This window comes from Podarcis bocagei, assembly GCF_964188305.1.
Source record: "Podarcis bocagei genome assembly, chromosome: 3".
Taxonomy (NCBI): domain Eukaryota; kingdom Metazoa; phylum Chordata; class Lepidosauria; order Squamata; family Lacertidae; genus Podarcis; species Podarcis bocagei.
Genome location: NC_138127.1, coordinates 103,798,233 through 103,819,827, shown reverse-complemented (window position 1 = coordinate 103,819,827; position 21,595 = coordinate 103,798,233). Strand labels below are relative to the sequence as shown.

General features: G+C 43.5%; 1 protein-coding gene and 1 long non-coding RNA gene across 2 annotated transcripts; one reads left to right on the top strand and one right to left on the bottom strand.

Annotated features, from left to right (window-relative positions):
* The first annotated feature begins 1,637 nt into the window (after positions 1-1,637).
* Positions 1,638-6,622, top strand: LOC308583101 (uncharacterized protein). Its single transcript, XM_081186770.1, has 4 exons — positions 1,638-1,804; positions 3,121-3,250; positions 4,738-4,854; positions 6,523-6,622. The coding sequence occupies exons 1-4, from the start codon at positions 1,747-1,749 to the stop codon at positions 6,530-6,532; spliced, it is 315 nt and encodes a 104-aa protein (XP_081042896.1). The 5' UTR covers positions 1,638-1,746; the 3' UTR covers positions 6,533-6,622.
* Positions 6,623-6,991: 369 nt separating this feature from the next.
* On the bottom strand, positions 6,992-11,133 carry LOC308582749. Its single transcript, XR_014005835.1, has 3 exons — positions 11,001-11,133; positions 8,613-8,739; positions 6,992-7,185 (listed from the first exon to the last, which is right to left on the bottom strand). It is a non-coding gene; the product is annotated as an uncharacterized lncRNA (long non-coding RNA).
* Positions 11,134-21,595: the final 10,462 nt, after the last annotated feature.

The window sequence follows — 21,595 nt, the reverse complement described above, 5'->3', positions numbered from 1 at the left end:
TGTTTGTGCATCTACTTCATTGGGTGGTTATCTAAAGTGACATTATTTAGATGTTTGGAGATACGGAACACATATCACCACTTGATTTTGCAGGTCAACAGTGTTGAATGCACCCATGCACAATACTATCTAGAAATTACCATTGCAAGGAAGAAGAAAGCTTGCAAGAAAAGAATAGTCCTCCCTATGTGTGGTGTAGTTGTTAAGAGTGGTAGATTCGTAATCTGGGGAACCGGGTTCACGTCTCCGCTCCTCCACATGCAGCTGCTGGGTGACCTTGGGCTAGTCACACTTCTCTGAAGTCTCTCGGCCCCACTCACCTCGCAGAGTGTTTGTTGTGGGGGAGGAAGGGAAAGGAGAATGTTAGCCGCTTTGAGACTCCTTCGGGTAGTGATAAAGCGGGATATCAAATCCAAACTCTTCCTCTTTTTCCTATGTATGGGATGAGTATATTTTATTGTGTCTCAGTAAAGTCCTGGAACTTGTTTTGTGAGTGCAGCTGCAAAGCTTTAAAACGATAAAGGACAATGATCAAAATAAAAATGGGGAACCCCCCCCCCCTTGAGATGGTACTAACAACGGATCAGATATGGAACACATCACCTGGCTATGGCTAAACATCTTCCTCCAGCATCAAACACCAGCAGCTAAACTACCCCTACAACATTTCCCTGTATCCCTGCTTTTGAGCAGTGGTATAGCATGGGTTGCAAGTGTCGAGGGCCACAGGGAGTAGGAATGAGAGAGAGAGAAATGGACAGAGTATGCATACATATTCAACTGCCTAACGGCACCCGCTTCACCCAAGAAATCACAGTTACAGAAATGAGAAGAATTATTCCATTGTCTGGAAAGGCCACTTCCTGGTTTGCATAGAGAAGCCATTTTCAACAGAGCCCAGCAAAAGAAGCACACGGCTGTATTGAGGCAGTACCGGGTGTTGGAATTTTGTGCCCCTCACAATTTTGCGCTCAAGGCTACTGCTCCTGTGCCCACTCCCCATTCTACGCCACTGCTTGTGAGCTTCCCATAGACACCTGGTTAGCCACAGGAAGAACAGGATACCTGACTAGATGGCCCACTAGCCTCATCCAACAGAGCCATTCTTATGTTCACATGTGCTATAGGCATTCAGGGGAGGGAGAGCTATTTGTTGAGATAAAACACAAGTTTCATATGCTCTATGTCCCAATAACACGGCTGTGTTCCATGTGTTTACATGAGCCTCTGAAATGAAAAGCACTCAGTAGGGCTTGGCCCCCTCCCCTGAATTCACAGAGACCTATTTTGGGATAACTTGTTTGCAGCTGTCCTGACGGAGCATACATTTTGTATTTTTGAACGTTCTGTAGGCATCAAAGATGTCCATGAAGTCCAACATCAGGCACTACCCACCTCATTCCGTCTCACTGTTGAACGTCCTGTGACAAAAGTTGTCCAAGCGAATAATCTGTACTCAGTATTATCCTTGCTGTGTGTTCGTCATTGCTTTCCACTGTGTGCCATTAAAAACTCTGTGTGAAGTCCCACAGAGACAGTTTCTGCACAATTCTTTACCATAACCAAACACACACACACACACACACACACACACACACACACACTGCATTTATTTGTGTCTAGGCATTACCCCCCCCCCCCAAGAAGAAACCAAGAAGGAAGATAGCAAGTATTTTATTTAATTTTTGATCAGATTCAGCAAATAACTTGGTTTGCCACAGTGGTTGAATTCTCAGTAAAACAACCATGCAAGCCTTTTGGGTTATCCCTCTTTTTGTTTTACGGACACTGTTGACTTCTCCAGGTATGTTTTTATATGTGTGTGTGTGTGTGTGTGTGTGTGTGTGTGTGTGTGTGTGTGTGTATTCACATTATTAATTATCAGGGCAAGGCATCTCTCTAGAATGCTTGCATAGCAAGCCAGCTGAAGCCGGAGACCCAACAGAAAACACTGGTTTTCTAGACAACCTGCCAACCAACCACTCCTTTTGCCATTTATCACAATTATTTCAGAGATGCTAAGAAAAATCATTTGTTGAAGATTCTGACATGAATTGACCTGAACTGTACCTCCTGAACTAATGTTATCCTTTAGATTTTGCATTTCTCTGAACATTGCAATGCAGTTCTTAGCTTAAAAAAAGAGAATACCAGAAAATATAAATGCATATTTTTACTTTAGGCATCAACTATATTGCATTCTGTGTTTTGTGTGTGTAAGATATATTTTTAACAACCATTGAAAACTTTCCTTTTTCTATAACTCTCTTAAGTGGATATTTTTATCCCAGTCTACATTTGTACTGGATTTAGGATTATTTTTGTATGTGCTTTTAATCTTAAATCACCTGGAGATGTTTTAAGGGAAACAATTTATAAAGGAGATGGTATAATAGTGGTGATGAGGAGGATTGCTAGTAATGCTAGCACATATTCCACCCTTTGCAATCTCATCCAGAGGGTGCATTTGGTGTGAAGATTTTGTCTATTTCGGAATGTGGGTCCAGGGGAAAGGGAAGGTGTTAAAACCTTCTGTTGTGGTGTGCTAAAATTGCTCTTCCCCATTCACTGCTGCTGCACCACAACCACCCCACTGGCCAACCACCTTCCTAGGCTGTTGAGACTGAGAAGCAGCATACATAAATTGATTTGTATTGAAATGTGTATTATGCACATTCCTCTTCTGTTCCTAATCTAACCTTCTGTCAGCCAAGTGCATGTTTATACACTGGTGGGGATTCTACAGTAAGAGGCGGCCTTTTCCAACACTGAATCTATATGGAAAAGACCAGGTATTAAATGATGGTGTCGGTTACGATAACGTTGATTGGTAAAATGATGCAGAAAGCTTACAGCTGATAAAACTGCTGTCTGCTGTGCCGTTTTTCAAGCTCTATCTGGCATCAAATGAGGAACCAGGTCATGTGTTGTATATAGATTATGATGCTAAGAAGAGTTGGAAACTTTTGAGAAATACTGAAATCTCAGCTCTCATATTCATTTCTTTCTTTCTTTCTTTCTTTCTTTCTTTCTTTCTTTCCTTCCTTCCTTCCTTCCTTCCTTCCTTCCTTCCTTCCTTCCTTCCTTCCTTCCTTCCTTCCTTCCTTCCTTCCTTTTTAGGGCTTTCTGCTCTAAGGGACCTTGATGAGATCTCATGTTTATATATTAAGAATACTGATTGTCAAAAACACTGTCCATTGTATGCGCTGAACCTTGGATCATGTTCTGAAGGGACGAAGTGTTGTAAAAGGTAAGCAGAATTTGCCACAATGATCCTTGCAGGGCCATCAAGCATGTTCATGTTCCGAGGAGTTGTGGTTGATGGCTCTGCATTTGAGAGTGGTGTGAGTTCATGCAGAGCTCCTGTACTCTGTGAAGGGAAATGCTTGTCCTTTCAGATGGCAAATACAACATATGTGAAAGTAAAGTAGGTAAGTCTAGCCAGTCAGCTGTGCTGGATGCATAAATTCACATGTAAAGTACCAAAAAGGGGTGGCACATCTGGTTTTGCTGCTTAAGGCGAAACAGGAAGTGTTGCTTTGCCCTGCCACTGCTGCTGCCACTACCGCCACATGCCCTGCCACATCCACCACTGACAAAGAAATGACAGAATAAACATCACTGAAATGGGGTGAAATTTAGCCTATAATGGATGTGATCTTGCCCAAAATTGGTGCCAATGTCAGCCACACTTCTCCACTACTGACGCCGGAGGTGAGGCAGGCTGGGCACCCATTGGCATGCGACCTGGAGGTGGGGAGGGTGTTCTGATGCCTGAAGCAGCAGCTTCACCCTGCCTAATGGCTGGGCCATCTTTGAGCACCAACATGCAAAGTTTATAACAATATTCAGTGCTTTTTTCTTTTAAAAAAATGTTTAGGGGTACTCTCATTTTCCTACTCATATTGAAATACTGCCCCTCAATGAGGCCAAACTTACAAAATGTTTAGGGGTATGTGTACCCCTGTGTCCCCCCAGAAGAAAAGCACTGACAATATTATCATTTACAGTAGGTGATCTGAAATGTGGCTGCATGACAAAATTCGGCTTTCTTAGCTTTGTGTTGGGTTTCTTAACTTTTTGTGACTTTGTGCTTTCAACCACCCCCAAACTACACATTATTGGAAAGTCTGCATTATAATGCATGCATCGGGGGAAATAACATAAGAAAATGTTTTGCAAAAAATGGAATATTGGGCAAAATTAATTCAATATATGTGCATATTAGGAGAAACGTTAGTTCCCCCTAAGCTCAAAAGCGTTAGTGAATTTTGTTGACTACTTTGGTTTTTTTTAAAAAAAGTATCCCAAACATGCAGAAACATGACAAAGTGAACATAAGATTAGAAGGATGAGAAACTTTCCCTTAGGTATGGACTGTGATCTTACAGTTATAGACTATCAATATGCTCTGATTTCATATTCAATTATTCAGTCATTCTATATATTATACGTGTGCACCAGCCACAAAGTTCATCTTGTATCTGCAGAACTGGGAAACAATCTGACTGATACATTTTAGGTTAACTTGTTTTCTCTTACTTTTATTGATAATCTTAATGCAAAGTTTTTTTTCCCCTAAACTGCTTTGAGGTTATTACAATTAAGTAATATATATCATATATTTTGTCATATATCAGCAGTTGAGCTGAACAGAAGACAGCTAGGCAGTTAGCAAGGCTAGCATTTCCTGACTTGAGCCTGTTTTGATCACGATTATTCCTTTCTTTCTTTTAGCTTGATAAATCACATGTTTTCATGTAAGTCAAATGGCGGCTATTGCCTGGTGTGGCATTGTCTTGATAATTACAAGAAAATTGGGATGTGTGGCAGAGGAAGTCCATGCTGCTTCAGGTAGGCAAAATTCCCTTAAGCCAACCTTAAATGTGGTTGCCATTATTTGCCCCAAACACAGAGACAGAAAGCAGGGCAAGACACAGCCATATATGGCTCAATGAGCACGTTGACAACCTGGAACAGGGAAATAGCTGGCTGCCTTTTCCTCTGTCTGCTTGATAGGCTACTTGCTCTGACTGAGCTCAGGCTCAGGGGATTGCTTGACCAGGCGCAACAGCCCCAGCCCCCAGGGATCATAAGAAAAGATTCTGACAACATTATGGAATTAAAAATTGGGCCACAACTTTATTAGACTTCTGAATGTAGGAAGATCTTGGCTTAGGCCATGGGCGTGTATCCCTCCCAGCTCCCCCAAGTGGGGGAACTGGGGAACATCAGGGTAAATGGGATATGGGGGTGCTCTGCGAGACGTAAATGTAGCAGGCAGCCAAGGCCATATCCCCGCACGCAGGTTAGTTCACTGACAACCTTTCAGTGTATGGCCAGTGACACCCATTATATAACCCCTTTAAGAGAGGACCCTAGCGTGAATGAAGGAAGGATAACACTTAACAAATGTTTCCTTATCTATTATCCTAAACACCCCCACAAAATGCTTCAACAGAATTCTCTGAATGTTTGATGTGAGTACATCTTGTTTCTTTTTTAAGAAAAGACTCCTCATCTTTGAGCAAGTAGCTGAAGATGAACAGTTCTGAGAAAGGGTATCTGAAGAAGTGTGCATGCACACGAAAGCTTATACCAAGAACAAACTTAGTTGGTCTCTAAGGTGCTACTGGAGATTATATATATGAGTCCCTCAGTCTGATGGCAAGTGATATGTGTCAGGAGCTCACCCTACACTTGAGTAGGACCCTGGTAGAGACACATGCCCGGCTTGCATGTTGCCTCCCTCCTGGTCAATTGTTCAGGAGCTTCAAAAGCTTTCTTCAGCCCGAACATCACAGCGACCGATGCCAACAGACATCGGCACACTCAGGGATCCGCAGAGTTTGTGCAGCTTGCGTGACAGACCTCAGCAACTCAGCATTTTGGCTAATCTACTTTATTTACATATAAACACACACGGAGCACTGCAACATGGCTCCCTCTCTCTCTAGCATCAGACAGCAAAGAGAATGAACAAAGGACAATAATAACATTTCATGGAACACAGTAACACAAACATCCTGTTTCCATCACTTCCCACTCTGTGGAATCAAAACATACACCGTCATGTGATAGACAAAAATCCCATGACTGCAATCATGGAGCAGGAATTCTAACAATATAATCATGGTCTTCTTACCAGGCTGGAATCCTGGGCAAGAGACAACAGCCATTTCACCATTCTCTCCTGGAGGAGAAACTTGCTGATCATTTGCCACAGGGCAGGACTTTGTATAGAGCCCTTGGTTGCAAACATGAGTTCACCAGATGTCTTTGAAGACATCTTGTTGCCTCCCTCTGCCTTTAGGGGTCTTTTTCTAACTTATGGTGGGGGCAAGCATGCAATTTCCTCAGCACCTTTAGCTTTTGATTACTTTTTTTGTTATTTGAGCTCCAAAAGCAGTATTGCATCAATGAGAAAAATTCTAAAGGTGGGCATCAACAGTGCTATGAATTTGTTGATAAATTACACATTGTTGCATGAGCGACTCATTTCTTTCTTTCTTTCTTTTGCAGGCAGTACTAAGTTTGGGGTTCGTCTTCTGCTTAATATACAATCTCTTTATCAAAGGGGAACATCAGTAGAAATACATACCCTGAATCTCCCATTATATAGGGCTTGGTGCTGCTGACCACTGAAATAAATACACAGTGATTTGAAACTGCATTGTAAAAATGTGTGTGAATTGATTTTTTTTGGGGGTGGAGAATACTTATTTAAAGTCCACTCACTGAGTTGATTAGTTATGTATCTGCAGTGCCTCTGCACTATCCATTGGCTCCCTTCTGTGCCTGTAAAGGTTGTGAAGCAGGCAAGGGCGAATACAAGATGGAGCATCAAAGGTGTTCCCAAAATTGGAAAGGTTTTCCTTCTCTGGCAGGGCTGCCAGCAGATCACTTCATAGTCCAGTAGCTCACTGAACTGAAAGTAAAACCACTTTTCTTATAGACAATATGCACATTTAACAGAATGCACACACAGGAATTTTTAGCGGTACATCATCTCCTTTATTTGACACATTATGCACTGGTTTTCCAAAGATGTGTAACAAATCCTGCAATCAACAATGTAGGATCTCAGTCCCATGGTAACATATTCTGAAGGCTAAAGAGTAGTGGATCATCATGTACATGAGAACATAATAGTTGATGAGGTGGCAACTTCAGTTTCCGTAGTTCCTATAGGAAGATAACAGATTTTTATTTTCAGGGACATCCCTCGCATGGCATTTGCAAGAAGCAGAAAGCACAGTCTACCGGAGAATATTCATGCAGATTTTCAAGGACAAAAATAGTACTTCTGCATGAAAGAACTTACAGATATCACCATAACACAAGCTGGTGAATGTCATTATCTCCTTCAGCCTCCTCTCTTCCCCGAAACAATAACCTAGGAAGTGAAGAAGAGGCTGGGAAGGCAGTATGGATGCCTCTCAAACTTTTCCTTGAACCATCTTTTGGCTGTAATGTGCACTGATTAATTTTCATGGGTCTGGGGGATTTCCTCATTGTTCCAGAGCTGAGCCTTGAGAAAACTCATTCTTACCTGCAGGCAGTAAAAGACCTTGACATATCAAATTTCAGTAGCACACTGTGTGATGCCAAAAAGTGGGAACCCCCCACAACTCTCACCTTCTATTGGATGCATTAGTGGTAGTGTATGCTGTGGCACCCCATGACCTCTGTGCCCAGCATGACCACACCGGTTGCATTACCTGAGAGCCTCTTCTGCTGCCGAATTGAACCCCAACTAAGCAAAATCCCCCTTCAGATTTTCTGTCAGCACTCTGCCCCAATTAAACATGTATTTGCATTTTCAAATCGCCATTTTTCAGTGTCTGTGTATGACAAAGCACTCCCCCCAAAAAGTTACTCTTCTGCTTCACATTGTTGTACAGTGGTATCTCGGGTCACAGACGCTTCAGGTTACAGACGCTTCAGGTTACAGACTCTGCTAACCCAGAAATAGTACCTGGGGTTAAGAACTTTGCTTCAGGATGAGAACAGAAATCGCACGGCGGTGGCAGCGGGAGGCCCCATTAGCTAAAATAGTACCTCAGGTTAAGAACAGTTCAGGTTAAGAACGGACCGCCAGAATGAATTAAGTTCTTAACCCGAGGTACCACTGTACTCAGGTTTCAGAGCCATTCTCTAGTTTTCACCAACGAACAGGTACCAGCTCCTTATGCAGAAAACAAACTGTGTACAGTCATACCTCGGGTTGAATGTGCTTCAGGTTGAGCGTTTTCAAGTTACACTCCGCGGCAACCCGGAAGTAAAGGAGCGCGTTACTTCCGTCTTTTGCCACTCGCGCATGCGCAGACACTCAAAATTACATCACGCTCATGCGCAGAAGCGGCAAAATGTGACCCGCACATGCGCAGACACGCAGTCGCATCTTACATTCTATTCAGGATGCAAACGGGGCTCCGGAACAGATCCCGTTCACATCCAGAGGTACCACTGTATTCCAGAAGCAAAACTACTGGGGCCTGTGATGTTCCAGTGTACTGTATATGTAAATTTGAAAATTTAAAAATGCAAACACATGTTTAATTGGGGCAGAGTGGATTTATAAAACAAACAAACAAACTGGGAAACTTTACCCTGAACAGCAGAAGATCCATGTGTCACACTTTCCAATTTCCATGGGTCCAATAGTGCATGGGCCTTCCTGGCACCAACCTTCAGCGGCTTCGCACGCTTCTTGAGTTTCTATAAAACCGGTTTGACCTCCAAACAGAAAGAGAAAAGGCATTGTAAGCCACTCATTCATGGGTGCACCTTTTTAATATCTTCGGAAGTGAGAGCTGGACCATAAAGAAAGCTGATCACCGAAGTATCAATGTTTTTGAATTATGGTGCTGGAGGAGACTCTTAAGAGTCCCATGGACTACAAGAAGATCAAACCTATCCATTCGGAAGGAAATCAGCCCTGAGTGCTCACTGGAAGGGCAGATCCTGAAGCTGAGGATCCAATACTTTGGCCACCTCATGAGAAGAGAAGACTCCCTGGAAAAGACCCTGATGTTGGGAAAGATGGAGGGCACAAGGAGAAGGGGACAACAGAGGACGAGATGGTTGGACAGTGTTCTCGAAGCTACCAACATGAGTTTGACCAAACTGCGGGAGGCAGTGGAAGACAGGAGTGCCTGGTGTGCTCTGGTCCATGGGGTCACGAAGAGTCGGACACAACTAAACAACTAAACAACAACAATATTCATTTCCAGGAAAAACACCGCCTCCCATGCAAGACCATTGTAAAGGAGAAGACTCGAGGTACACACAAATTCACCTTTCCACACACAAAATAACTTCCATATATGAATTAAGCTGCAAACACAATCTCCAACTCCTCAAAAGATTCCGTCTCTGAATTTTTTTACATGTCACTTGGGATGACAGACAAACTAACATCAGTGTACTGGAAGAAGCAAATATCACTAGTGTCGAAGCAATGATTCTTCAACATCAACTTTGTTGGACTGGTCATGTGGTTCAGATGCCTGGTTATCGTCTTCCAAAGCAACTACTCTATTCCCAACTTAAAAATGGTAAGTGTCATTCTGGTGGACAACAAAAGAGGTTTAAATACACTCTCAGGGCAAATCTAAAAAAAAAAAAAAAAGTAATATAAACACCGACAACTGGGAATCATTGGCCTGTGAGCACTTTGATTGGAGACTGGCTTCTACCAAAGGCATCGTGGACTTTAATGAAGCACAAACTCAGGATGAAAGGAGAAACAAGCTAAGAGGAAGGCATGTTTGGCAAACTCTCACTGTGATCAATTCCCACCTGGAAACCTATGTAGCCACAGTAGAAGAATGTGTGGATCCAGAATAGGCCTCCACAGTCACTTATGGACAGAATTTACAACCATATTTTAAAACATACAGAAGTTAAAATACTAAAACACCTCAACTTTCTAAGCATCCAGGTAGATTTGTCCAAACAAGAATGTTTTCAGCAGGCTCCAAATAAAGTGAAGGTTTCTACTTGAACCACTACAATACACTCTCCCATATTCCCGTTCCTCAGACCTGGTCCAGGAAGGTTCCATGGTCGTCCGTATCAAATGCCAACGAGAGATCAAGAAGGAAAATCATGGTGTCTCTCCCCCTTTCCCTCCCCCTCTCCCTCTTCCATACACATACACACAAAAAGCAGCAGCATTAACAGCAACAACAATGAGAACCAACACCAATTTCATTCTGTAAAGAACAAACAGCCCACTCTCTATGCAAAATAGTAGTAGTAGTAGTAGTAGTAGTAGTAGTAGTAGTAGTAGTAATTTTTATTTATACACCACCCTCCCCAGCCAAGACCAGGCTCAGGGCGGCTAACACCAGGTATAAAAACAATTGATTAAAATACAATTTAAAAACAAGATTAAAATACAACATTAAAATGCAGCCTCATTTCAGTAGAAACTCAAATAAAAAACTTTTAGGGGATGAAAACTTCAAATCTTCACCAAAGCCAATTATCCAGACTGGTCCTATGTGGGCCAGAAAAAAGCCAGGGAAGTCCCCAAATAGGAGTTCCATCACAGAAGGAGAAAGGAAAAAGGAAAAAGGAAAGAGGGGATGGGGATCAAGTTGATTCCAAGCCAAAGGCCAGGCGGAACAACTCTGTCTTACTGGCCTTGCGGATAACTGGACAGAACGCTCACATCCAAAATAGCAATATTAAAAGACCAATAGGGGAGGTGGCGTTTCAACCTGGCCACCCTAAAGCAAAATAGCTTCCAACGGAGGCTGTCACGTGAAACAGCTGAATTGCAACACATCATGGTATGCATACCTTGACATCCTATGCCCTTTAAAAATGTGGTGGGTTTTTTTTTGGGGGGGTAGGGGTTATTGGGCTGTTGTTTTAATTTTGATTAGGTATTTTGTGGTTTTATATTTTGATTTTATTCTGTGAACTTCCCTGAGACCTCTGGGTATAGGGCAGTAAATAAATTCAATAAATAATAAAAATAAAAATACCTTGAGAAACAAAGATCATCCCAGAAAGGACAGCAATGTAGTAGTAGATTTTCATGGTTGGGATCTCAAAGAGGACAGGGGGAGGTTTTATGCTACCAAGGTTTTATGTTATTGCAACGGCTGAATCTTTTACTATTTATAAGCCTCTGTGATAATGATAATAATAATTTTATTGTTTATAACCCGCCCATCTTGCACTGATGCTCCTAATGTGCTGTGGCAGAAATTCTTGGCACTTTGCATCAAAGGAGAGCTATTTTTGCATCGCAGCACAAGAACACAAGGTGAACCAGAGAGAGGACACCAAGTACAGTGCAGTACCTGAACACTATCCAATTTGTAGCTTTTGTGGTCTGTCACTAAAACAAACAGAATGAACTGAAGAGGACAACCAAATTAGTACAATGAGCACTTTTAGTGTTCTTTGGGAGAGTCAATAAGCATACTGGGAGATGTGCTCCACTACATACTTTGACCATACCTGTCAACGTTTCCCTTTTTTAAAGGGAAATTCCCTTATTCCAAATAGGATTCCTCACAAGAAAAGGGAAAAGTTGACAGCTATGACTTTGACTTTCAGTATCATGCATGCTCCTCACACCTCACCCCTCCCCAAAAGAAAACTTGGGTAATTGATTTTCAGAAGGAGAGGGTTAAGGAGGCCACCACATCAGGGCCTGACGGCCAATGGGAAGATGTTCAAAGCATGGTATTATCAGCCTTTTGCTTCCCCTCAAGCTCCCCCATCTTGCTATGCCTTCCCTCCCTCCAATTTGCATTGTGGGGTTTTGCTAGTCACTTTTGTTTAGGGATGTTTTTAATATTGGACAAATCATTGTTTTTTAATATTCTGCTGGAAGCCGTCCAGAGTAGCTGGGGAAACCCAGCCAGATGGACGGGGTATAAATAATAAATTATTAGAATACTATTATTATTACCTGTTAGGAGGGGCTGAATAAGAATATTTGAAAGGCAATTCCTTGACAGGCCACAGGTTCCCTTCTCTTTTTTTGCCAACTTCAAACTGTTGGGATGAATTAGATTAGCATTTGGGAGTGGCGTGATTTGTTTGCTCTTTTGGTGCTGAGTCCAGTTAGGCGAAGATGTTGTGTTGTGGTGGTGGTGGCGGCTGGTCCCAGGGTGGATTACAACAACTTAAAGTTCAAATTGCAAAACAGCTTCAGCAGAGCACAATCACAGGGGTAGGCTAGGCTCTGAAAACACACATCTCAGGTGTCAAAGGCCGGGGTAAAGAGGTGCAACTTCTGAAAAGTTTTATAGCGAAGAGCCACCTCTATGTGGAGAGAATTCCACATCTTAGCAGCTGTTGCAAAGAAGGCCCTCTCCTGCCCTCCCCCGCAACTTGTTCAGGTTGCAGTACTCAAAACCCATCCAGTACAGATGGGACAGACAGTGCAATGGATGTCTCCAATTGGGGAGCTTGGAGAGAAAGATTAGATATGCTGAGACATTATTGAGCTAAGGGCACCTTGTAGGGATCTGCTAGTGGAACTTTATGATGGGGGGGGGGGCGGTTTAAGCCTCAAGTATGTATTTTCACAGCATCTTAAAAAGCAGAGACATCGCCTTGCCAACAAAGGTCCGTATAGTTAAAGCTATGGTTTTCCCAGTAGTGATGTATGGAAGTGAGAGCTGGACCATAAAGTAGGCAGATCACTGAAGAATTGATGCTTTTGAATTAGGGTGCTGGAGGAGACTCTTGAGAGTCCCATGGACTGCAAGAAGATCAAACCTATCCATTCTGAAGGAAATCAGCCCTGAGTGCTCACTGGAAGGACAGATCGTGAAGCTGAGGCTCCAAGACTTTGGCCACCACATGAGAAGAGAAGACTCCCTGGAAAAGACCCTGATGTTGGGAAAGATGGAGGGCACAAGGAGAAGGGGACGACAGAGGACGAGATGGTTGGACAGTGTTCTCGAAACTACCAGCATGCGTTTGACCAAACTGCGGGAGACAGTGGAAGACAGGAGTGCCTGGCGTGCTCTGGTCCATGGGGTCACGAAGAGTCGGACACGACTAAACAACTAAACAACAACAATGTATTTTCAGTGAATGCTGGACAGCAGAGCCTGGGTGCACAGTCCCAAGGAGGAGTAACTTCTTCCCTGTCCTTCGCTGGGGAAACCCAGTTTGTTGCTGTGTCAGAATCCAAGGAGGGGTGCTTCCCTACCAGAATTAGCTAAACTCCTCACCTGCCTGTATTTTCTGATTTTGGTTGATTTGGTCTGCAGTTCCTCCAAGTTGTTGTATTAATAAATATGAACATTATCCTAACATTTTGCCTCATGAGCCTTCTTTGTGGGTGAGTGTGTCAAAGGACTTTTGATAAAGTACCTCACCAAGGACTTCTGAGTAAACTTGACATTAATGGGATGAGGGAAGAGGTCATCTTATGGATCACTAGTGTTTAATAAAGAGGAAGCTGAGAGGAGGAGAAAATGAAATGTTCTTCCAATTAAGCAATGTACAATTTTGCACAAAATCATAGCACACTAATGCACTAATCTATTATCATAACACACTAATCTATGTTTAGACCATGCTTGGAATGGTGTGTGCAGTTCTGATTACCTAACCTTTAAAAAAAAAATGTTGTAGAATGAGAAAGGTTCGTCTCAGCCATGTGGGACCATGCAGTCTCCAAAACCATTGCCTGAATAGAGTAACAGGACAGAGAAGGGATAATAAACTGAAGTAGAATTATGAGAAGATAGAAGTCTCATTAGTGGGTGGTTCCTTGCTCCAGGAATTGGGTAGGATGCTTCTTCTAGATGGGCACCTGCTGCCAATCCCCTCCACCAAGGAGCAGACACAGAATTTGGGGGAGGGGAGACCGTGGAAAAAAGGGGGGGTCTTGTATTAGTTTTCCTACCCCCAACACCTTTGGAGCTCCAAAGTTGATAGGGCCTAAAGGATGGCACCAGACGTCAGGCGGATCTCAGCATGATGTTGATGGGCCCCACCCCATCCCACCTTTCATGGCTATACTTCAATGAATCAGTACATTTCATAGTTTTATGAGCTGTGCAGCTGGCTAATGAAATCTGTGCATTGTATTTTATTAATGTCACTTAAAATAGGAATCAGGCACCATGAGTGGGAGCTAAGCTTGGCTTCCATTCAAAAGCTTGTGCATTTGCCAGCTTCTGACCAGCCACTCATTTTCACTCAGTTACTTGAGGACAGGGATGTCAGAAGTGTAACTTCTGGGAGGGGCACTGGGTGGTGCTGCTGTGTGTTGCCTGTTGCTTGCTTGGAAGAGGAGGGGGGGGGAGGAGGAGAAGAAGGAGAAGGAGGAGGAGGAGAAGAAGAGGAGGAGGAGGAGGAGGAGGAGGAGGAGGAGGAGGAGGAGGAGGAGGAGAAGTTTGGATATGATATCCCACTTTATCACTACCCGAAGGAGTCTCAAAGCGGCTAACGTTCTCCTTTCCCTTCCTCCCCCACAACAAACACTCTGTGAGGTGAGTGAGGTTAAGAGACTTCAGAAAAGTGTGACTGGCCCAAGGTCACCCAGCAGCTGCATGTGGAGAAGCAGAGACATGAACCCGGTTCACCAGATTATGAGTCTACTGCTCTTAACCACTACACCACACTGGCTCCATTATCATGGAGATAATGATGAGCACCATGGGTCATTGCAGTCATTGCAGGATGGCCAACTGACCCAACTTGCTTGAAGAGGAAAAGAAGGATGACTTAACAGCCTCCTTGACTCCATTCACTTTATGAGAGCTGACTCTGGATACTGACGATGGTTTACGGGCCTCCTTGGCATGTTTACATGTATAAATAATGAAAAGCAGTTATCTGTTATGTTGCCGGTGTGATGCATGGAATCAGAGTGAGGTTATCTGTTCAAGGTAAGTTGCAGGAATTGCATCCATTGCTCTTGAACTGATACCAAACTGGTCTCTACTGATGAAGTGCAGTCATTCTTAAACTGATGTGTTGCAGATCAAAACTGAGTCATCAGTCGGGCTAAAGAAGAAAGGGAAGGGAAAGCTGAAGAGAACCACTGCGAGCAATGTTCTCAGTAAAGATAGTGACTCACTAAATGTAACCTGCTTTCATTAGAAAGTAGTTCTTAGATTTATTTTTCTTTGTACGTAGGTCCCTGCAGACGACAGCGACAAAGTCACCACGGTGATCTCAAGCCCAATAATCTGCCGCTTCCACACAATGCAATTGTTATTGTGAACACCTGACACAGAAAACACCTTTGCTGCATTTGTGGGACCCATTGCCTCATATGGAGACATGAATGCATGGATGTTTGTAAGAAAGACCTCCCCTCCAGCCCTTTTAAATATGTGATGTTCCTGCTCACTAAAGGTGTTTGGGTGGCAGAAGCTGGTGAGTGTATTTACCCAATTCTGGGTTAGGCTGGAGGAGAAGTTTAACAAGGCACCTAGCTGCACTCAGGTGGGAGGCAATATGCACTGTGGCTAAAGAAGGATGGACAAGAAAGGGCAAAGAGAACCAGCCTCAGCAACATTGTCAGTGACAAAACTAGCACACTAAACGCAACCTGCTTCCATTAGAATGTGCTTATATATATATTCTCTGTGGCATGACCCCTGCAAAACACAATCTTGAAGTCACTGCCTATCATCTGAGTAGCATCAGTTCGTTGGTCTTCTATGCTCAAGATAAAATGAGCCATCTTATCATCATTGTTCTGTGAAGCATCAATCTTTTGTCATTGTATGTTCCATGAAGCATGGGTCTCTTGGAATAACCTGTTGAGGGAAGTGACAATCCCATTGGCTTTATACGGTCAGGGAAGGAACCGTAATTTGGCTTTGTCCATTAAGGAAAACGTAATCTGTTGAAATAAGATTTTGTTCCTTGGCTTTATATTCTCAGAATAAAATGGGTCCGCCAATCTCCACTGTTGAGTGAACCATCAATCACTAGGCAATGTATGTTCAGACACGTTCATTGTATGTTTCACCATCTCTCTTAAGGAAATAGTAATTTAATGATAATAATTTATTATTTATACCCTATCCATCTGGCTGGGTTTCCCCAGCCACTCTGAGTGGCTTCCAACAAAATATTTTTTTAAAAAATAAAACATCAGACATTTAAAAAGTTGGATAGTTGCATTGACCTCTTGAACTAATCTGTTGAGAGGACTTACTTAGCCTTGTATGGTCAAGATAAAAGGGGACCCCTTCTCCCCATTGTTGGGTGGCATATCAATCCCGTGGCGTTTCAAGGAAGCTTTGATATCTTGAATTATTCTGTTGAGAGTAGTATTTGTTTCTTGGTGTTTTGAACTCAGTGCAAGTTGGGCTGTCAGATTGCCTTGGCTGGGTGAACCAGTAGTCTCTGGGTCTTGTAACTCCAGGAAAGTACCAGTTATATGACCTTTTGTCTTAAGAAAAGCCTTGAGATCTTGGATGAAGTTGTTGAAAGACACATCTGTTCCTTGGCTTATTATGGTCATGGTAGAATCGACCCTCTTGGGTAAACTTTCATTACCATGGGGTGGTGCATCTAGCCTAGAATTAGCTGCTTGATCTCTTCTGTTAAGAGAAAGAATAAACAGTGATATTCTGTTATCATTTGCAAATCTAAATATATGCTTTAAAAAGATATTTACAGCAAGGTGGGACATATCTTGGCATAAACATTTTTTTAAAATAACAATATAGAAGGTGCAAATGTCATTTTAGATAGCTGTTCATTTGAAAAAGTGAGGAATCTTACCGTGTGCTGCAGCAAAGGAATCCAACACCACAATTTCCAATATTTTTGTCCATGGTGTCACATTTCTCCTTGCTACAAATTCCAGAGAGCTTAGAGCACTTCTCTGGAGAATCAACAGTATCGTCAACACCTGGAAGGAGAAAGTGGGGTTGTTTAGCAATATCCTGACATTCCAATAAATAAGTAGGGATGGTTCAATTTGAATATTATCAAACAAACCTGATACACTGGGTTCCGCATTAAGTCTTTGGACTTCGAGGTTCAGGGAAGAACCAATGATTCCCTCGCCTCTTTTGAGTACAGTTTTGATTTCTTGGACTAATGCGTTGAGAGAGGCATCGGACCCCTGGACTTGTATCTTCAAGGTAAAGTTGGTTCTCTGGTCCTCTTGGTTGGGTGCAATAGGTATCTCTGGGCCTTTTATGTTCAGGGAAGAATCGTTTTTTTGATCTTCTCTCTTAAGGAAAGCATTGATCTCTTGGACTAAGGTGTTAAGAGAAGCAGCACTTGCTTTGCCTTGAATGACCAGGATAAAATAGGCCTTCTCCTCATAGTTGGTTGAAACTGCAACAACGTAGTGCTGCAGGGAAGTATTGAGGTCTTGGATTAATATTTTGAAATTTGGGTCTAACCCTTCACCTTCTATGTTCAATGAAATATCCTTTATTGGCCTGCCACTCTTAAGGATAAGGTAGGTCTCTCGGACTAATCTCTTAAGAGCAGCATCCTTTCCTTGGCCTTCTATACTCAGTAGAAATTGGGCCATCTTATCATCATGGTTAGGTGAAACAGTCGCTGGATCCTCTATGTCCAGGGAAGAAAGAGTTATTTGGCTTTCTCTCTCAAGGTAAGCCTTGATGTCCAGGACTAATCCTTTGAAATTTGTGGGAGCTGCTTGTCCTTTTATGGTCAATGTAAAATTGAATATCTCATTTTTACCTTCTGTCTCTTGGTCGTTAACATTTACACTAGAATTTGTTGTTTCTTTCCTGATGCTAAAAGAAAGGATAACTGGTGAGTATTTTTTGTTATAATATGTGCAATTCTAATTCCATGTTGGGGAGCTGTTTCCAGTAGATGGAACATATATCACCATAAAGATGAATAGAACCACTCCACAAGTATTGCTGTTGGCATCCATCTTCCTCAAAAGACAATGGAGTGTGCCTCCAGCAGTGAAGTTAAACCACACTGTTAGCAGCCCTGAAGTGACCTCCCCAAGGTGCAAGCCTGGGCAGTGTGTATGGAGGTCCTGGGCTGCCCAGATGACAAGGCTCCCTTCTCGGGCCCACAGATGTGGTAGACCAATATGTTTGGCACCAGGTGGGCTGAAGATTTGCCAGAGCGAGGCATACAAGATGCCATCCGACCACCATAGGGACTACACTATGGATTTGTGTAGAGTTTGATCCTTTACCTTTTCTTCTTCCAAAGATATCCCACAAGGCACTGAAGGTTTTGGATCAGAGTTTTGCTTTGCCCAGGTTGACAAGCTCCACCTGCCCCTCTAGAGCACATGCAGAAAATGCCTTCTTGATTGGTAGACCCACTTTTGGGTCTCATCCACTCAGTCCACCAGAACCTATCCTCTCATTCAAGGAAGTCCCTAACTCACAGAGTTTTTGAGACCCATTGACTACTGGGTTTAGCCAGCCAGACAAAGATGTTGCCCTGGGTGTGGCCACTGTCGCATGCTGGCAGTTTACAGGAGTCTCATGTGAGAGCTGAATGCAGGGTGGGGACCAAAGGTGGATAAACCTCCCCAGAAGGAGCATGACATGTCCCCCACCAGAAGTACCACCCCTCCCCTAACACCCCTTACATCCAACTCTATAAGCAGGTGATCTTGGTATAAATATGCGTAGGACCACCCTATTTGTGGGTGGCCCATATAAACCAACATTTTAAAAATGAGCAATCTAAAGTTAATATATCAAATGGCAGGTGCAAGTGTCATTTCTAATCTTACGATCTGCAGCAGTTGAGTCCTTTCCCACAATTTCCAAGATGCTGGTCCTTAGTTTTGCATGGGGCCTTTCTACAAGTTCCCACGAGTTTAAAGCACTTTTTTGGAGAATCAGCAGTGGTGTTATCACCTGGAACGATAAAATGGGGTTGTTTAGGTAATGCCACCTTTGAAATTCTGACAAGCTGCCACCAGACATCTTGGCTATTCTTATTAAATTCTTAAACCTCTGGCACCAGTCATCTGGGCTGTTCATGATCTTTCTGCCAGTTACAGCATTTGAATGCAAATGTCTATTGGAACCCATTTAATAATGACAATATATACTTATATAGTAATTGTGATTGTCTAACAGCTACAGTTGATGCTAACCTATTCTACTAATCCACTAGGTTCAGTCAATGTTCTTCTCTCCCTAGTGAATACAGGAGAAGAGCTACTTTCGTACCACCTAGTGGATTTGGGGAAGAGGCAAGTGTAGATCCAGGGTCTTCTTGACTTGTCATTCCATAATCCACAAGCTCTTCTTGAAACCTGATGTGTCTTAGAACAGACGGCAGGCACTGCAACCTTCCCACAGTTTGACCTCACCCCCACAATTGTCTCCCAAGACAGATGGAAGCCAACCAACTAATGTATTCTAAGGTCCTCTGTTAGCCACAAATCATTTTGTGTGTTTTCAATATATTTTGTTACCCCAATTCCCTTGGCATAAATGGACAGACTCTAGACTAGTTTTGTCACAATCAAGCAAGTACCGGTAGTTCTTGACCATTACAGTGCACATTGTTCAAATATACAAAAGGGGATTAGTTCTTGAGACAAGTATCCTTGCACTCCATGATCATTTTAAATATTTTCAAACCTACCTACTGGGCTGGTTAATGCATCAAGCCTTTGGAGGTGGATTCTCAGGGAAGAATCAGTTATTTGCAAAATTCTTTTAAGTAAAGCTACTGTGTCTTGGACTACTGTTTTGAGAGAAGCATCAGACCCCTGGACTCGCATCTTCAGAGTAAAATTATTTCCTTGGCTGGGTGAAACAACTATCCCTTAGCCTTCCAGGTTCAGAGAAGAACCAGTTTTTTTACCTTCTCTCCTAAGGAAACCATTGATCTCTTGGACTAATCTGCTGAGAGAACTATTAGTTGCTTTACCTTGTATGGTTAGGATAGCATGGGCTTCCTTTTCCCCTTTGTTGGGTGAAACATCCATCCGGTCTTTTTCCAGGGAAGTATTGATCTTCCCTGAAACGCGGGTGGCGCTGTGGGTATAACCTCAGCGCCTAGGACTTGCCGATTGCATGGTTGGCGGTTCGAATCCCCACGGCGGGGTGAGCTCCCGTCGTTTGGTCCCAGCTCCTGCCCACCTAGCAGTTCGAAAGCACCCTTAAGTGCAAGTAGATAAATAGGTACCGCTTTATAGCGGGAAGGTAAATGGTGTTTCCGTGTGCTGCTCTGGTGCCGGTTCGCCAGAGCAGCTTCGTCACGCTGGCCACATGACCCAGAAGTGTCTGCGGACAGCGCTGGCTCCTGGCCTCTAGGGTGAGATGAGCGCACAACCCTAGAGTCTGTCAAGACTGGCCTGTACGGGCAGGGGTACCTTTACCTTTACCTTTATTGATCTCTTGGATAAGTGTTTTGAGTGAAGCCTGAATCCCTTGACCTTCTATCTTCAGGAAAATGTTCGTTATATGCCTGTTGATTTTAAGGAGAAGATTGCTTTGTTGGACTAATCTCTTGAGGGCAGCATTGGTCCCTTGGCCTTGTACACTCAGGAAGAATTGGACACTCAGATTGCCTTGGCTGTGTGAACTACCAGTCTCTGGGCCTTGTATTTCCATTTTCAGTGAATAATCCATTATTTTGCCTTTTTTCTTAAGGTAAGCCTTGATGCCTTTGAATAATCTGTTGATGGAAACACTTGTTCCTTGGCCTTTCACAGTCAGGGTAAAATTGGCCCCTTTGGATGAATCTTCAACACCTTCATCTTGCACTTTTAGGAGAGAATTAGTTTTTGCTTCTCTACGGTTAAGAGAAAGAATATTGTTGTTATTGGCAACCTTCTGTCTCAAGAGACAATGGAATGTATCTTGGGCGGGGGAGGGGAGTTAAACCACTGTGTTAGCAGCACCAAAGTGACTTCCCCAGGGCACAAACTTGGGCAGTTTATATGGAGGTTCTGGGCTGCCTAGATGACAAGACCCCCCTCTCAGCCTTGCTGATGTGGTCCAAAGGAAAGCAGAGCAATATGTTTGGTACCAGCTTGGCTGCAAGAGTTGCAGGAAGGAGGTGTACAAGGCACCATCCAACCACCTTAGGGACTCCACTGATTTGTGTATGGTTTACTACAGTGGTGCCTCGCAAGACGAAATTAATTCGTTCCGCAAGTTTTTTCTTCTTGCGAGTTTTTCGTCTTGCGATGCACGGTTTCCCATAGGAATGCATTGAAAATCAATTAATGCGTTCCTATGGAAACCGCCTTCAGACCAGGTCCGGGGACAGTCTGTCCCCCGACCTCTTCTGAAGGCTGGGGGGGGGGGACAAGGGCTTTTCTTCCCACCCCCAGCATTTTAAAAAACCCCGGGACAGCGGAGGACTTCTCCGCTGTCCGGGGCGATGTAAAAGCCCCTGGGAAGGCAGGCAGGGGGGACAAAGACTTTCGCCCCCCGCCCGCCTTCAGAAGAGGTCCTGGACCTCTTCTGAAGGTGGGCGGGGGGCGAAAGTCTTTGCCCCCCTCCCCCGCCTGCCTTCAAAAGCCGTCCGGGACAGCGGAGAAACGCGCTGCCTTTCTCCGCTCTCCCGGGAAGGCAGGCAGGGGGGAACAAAGACTTTTGTCCCCCGCCCGCCTTCAGAAGAGGTCCAGGACCTCTTCTGAAGGCGGGCGGGGGGC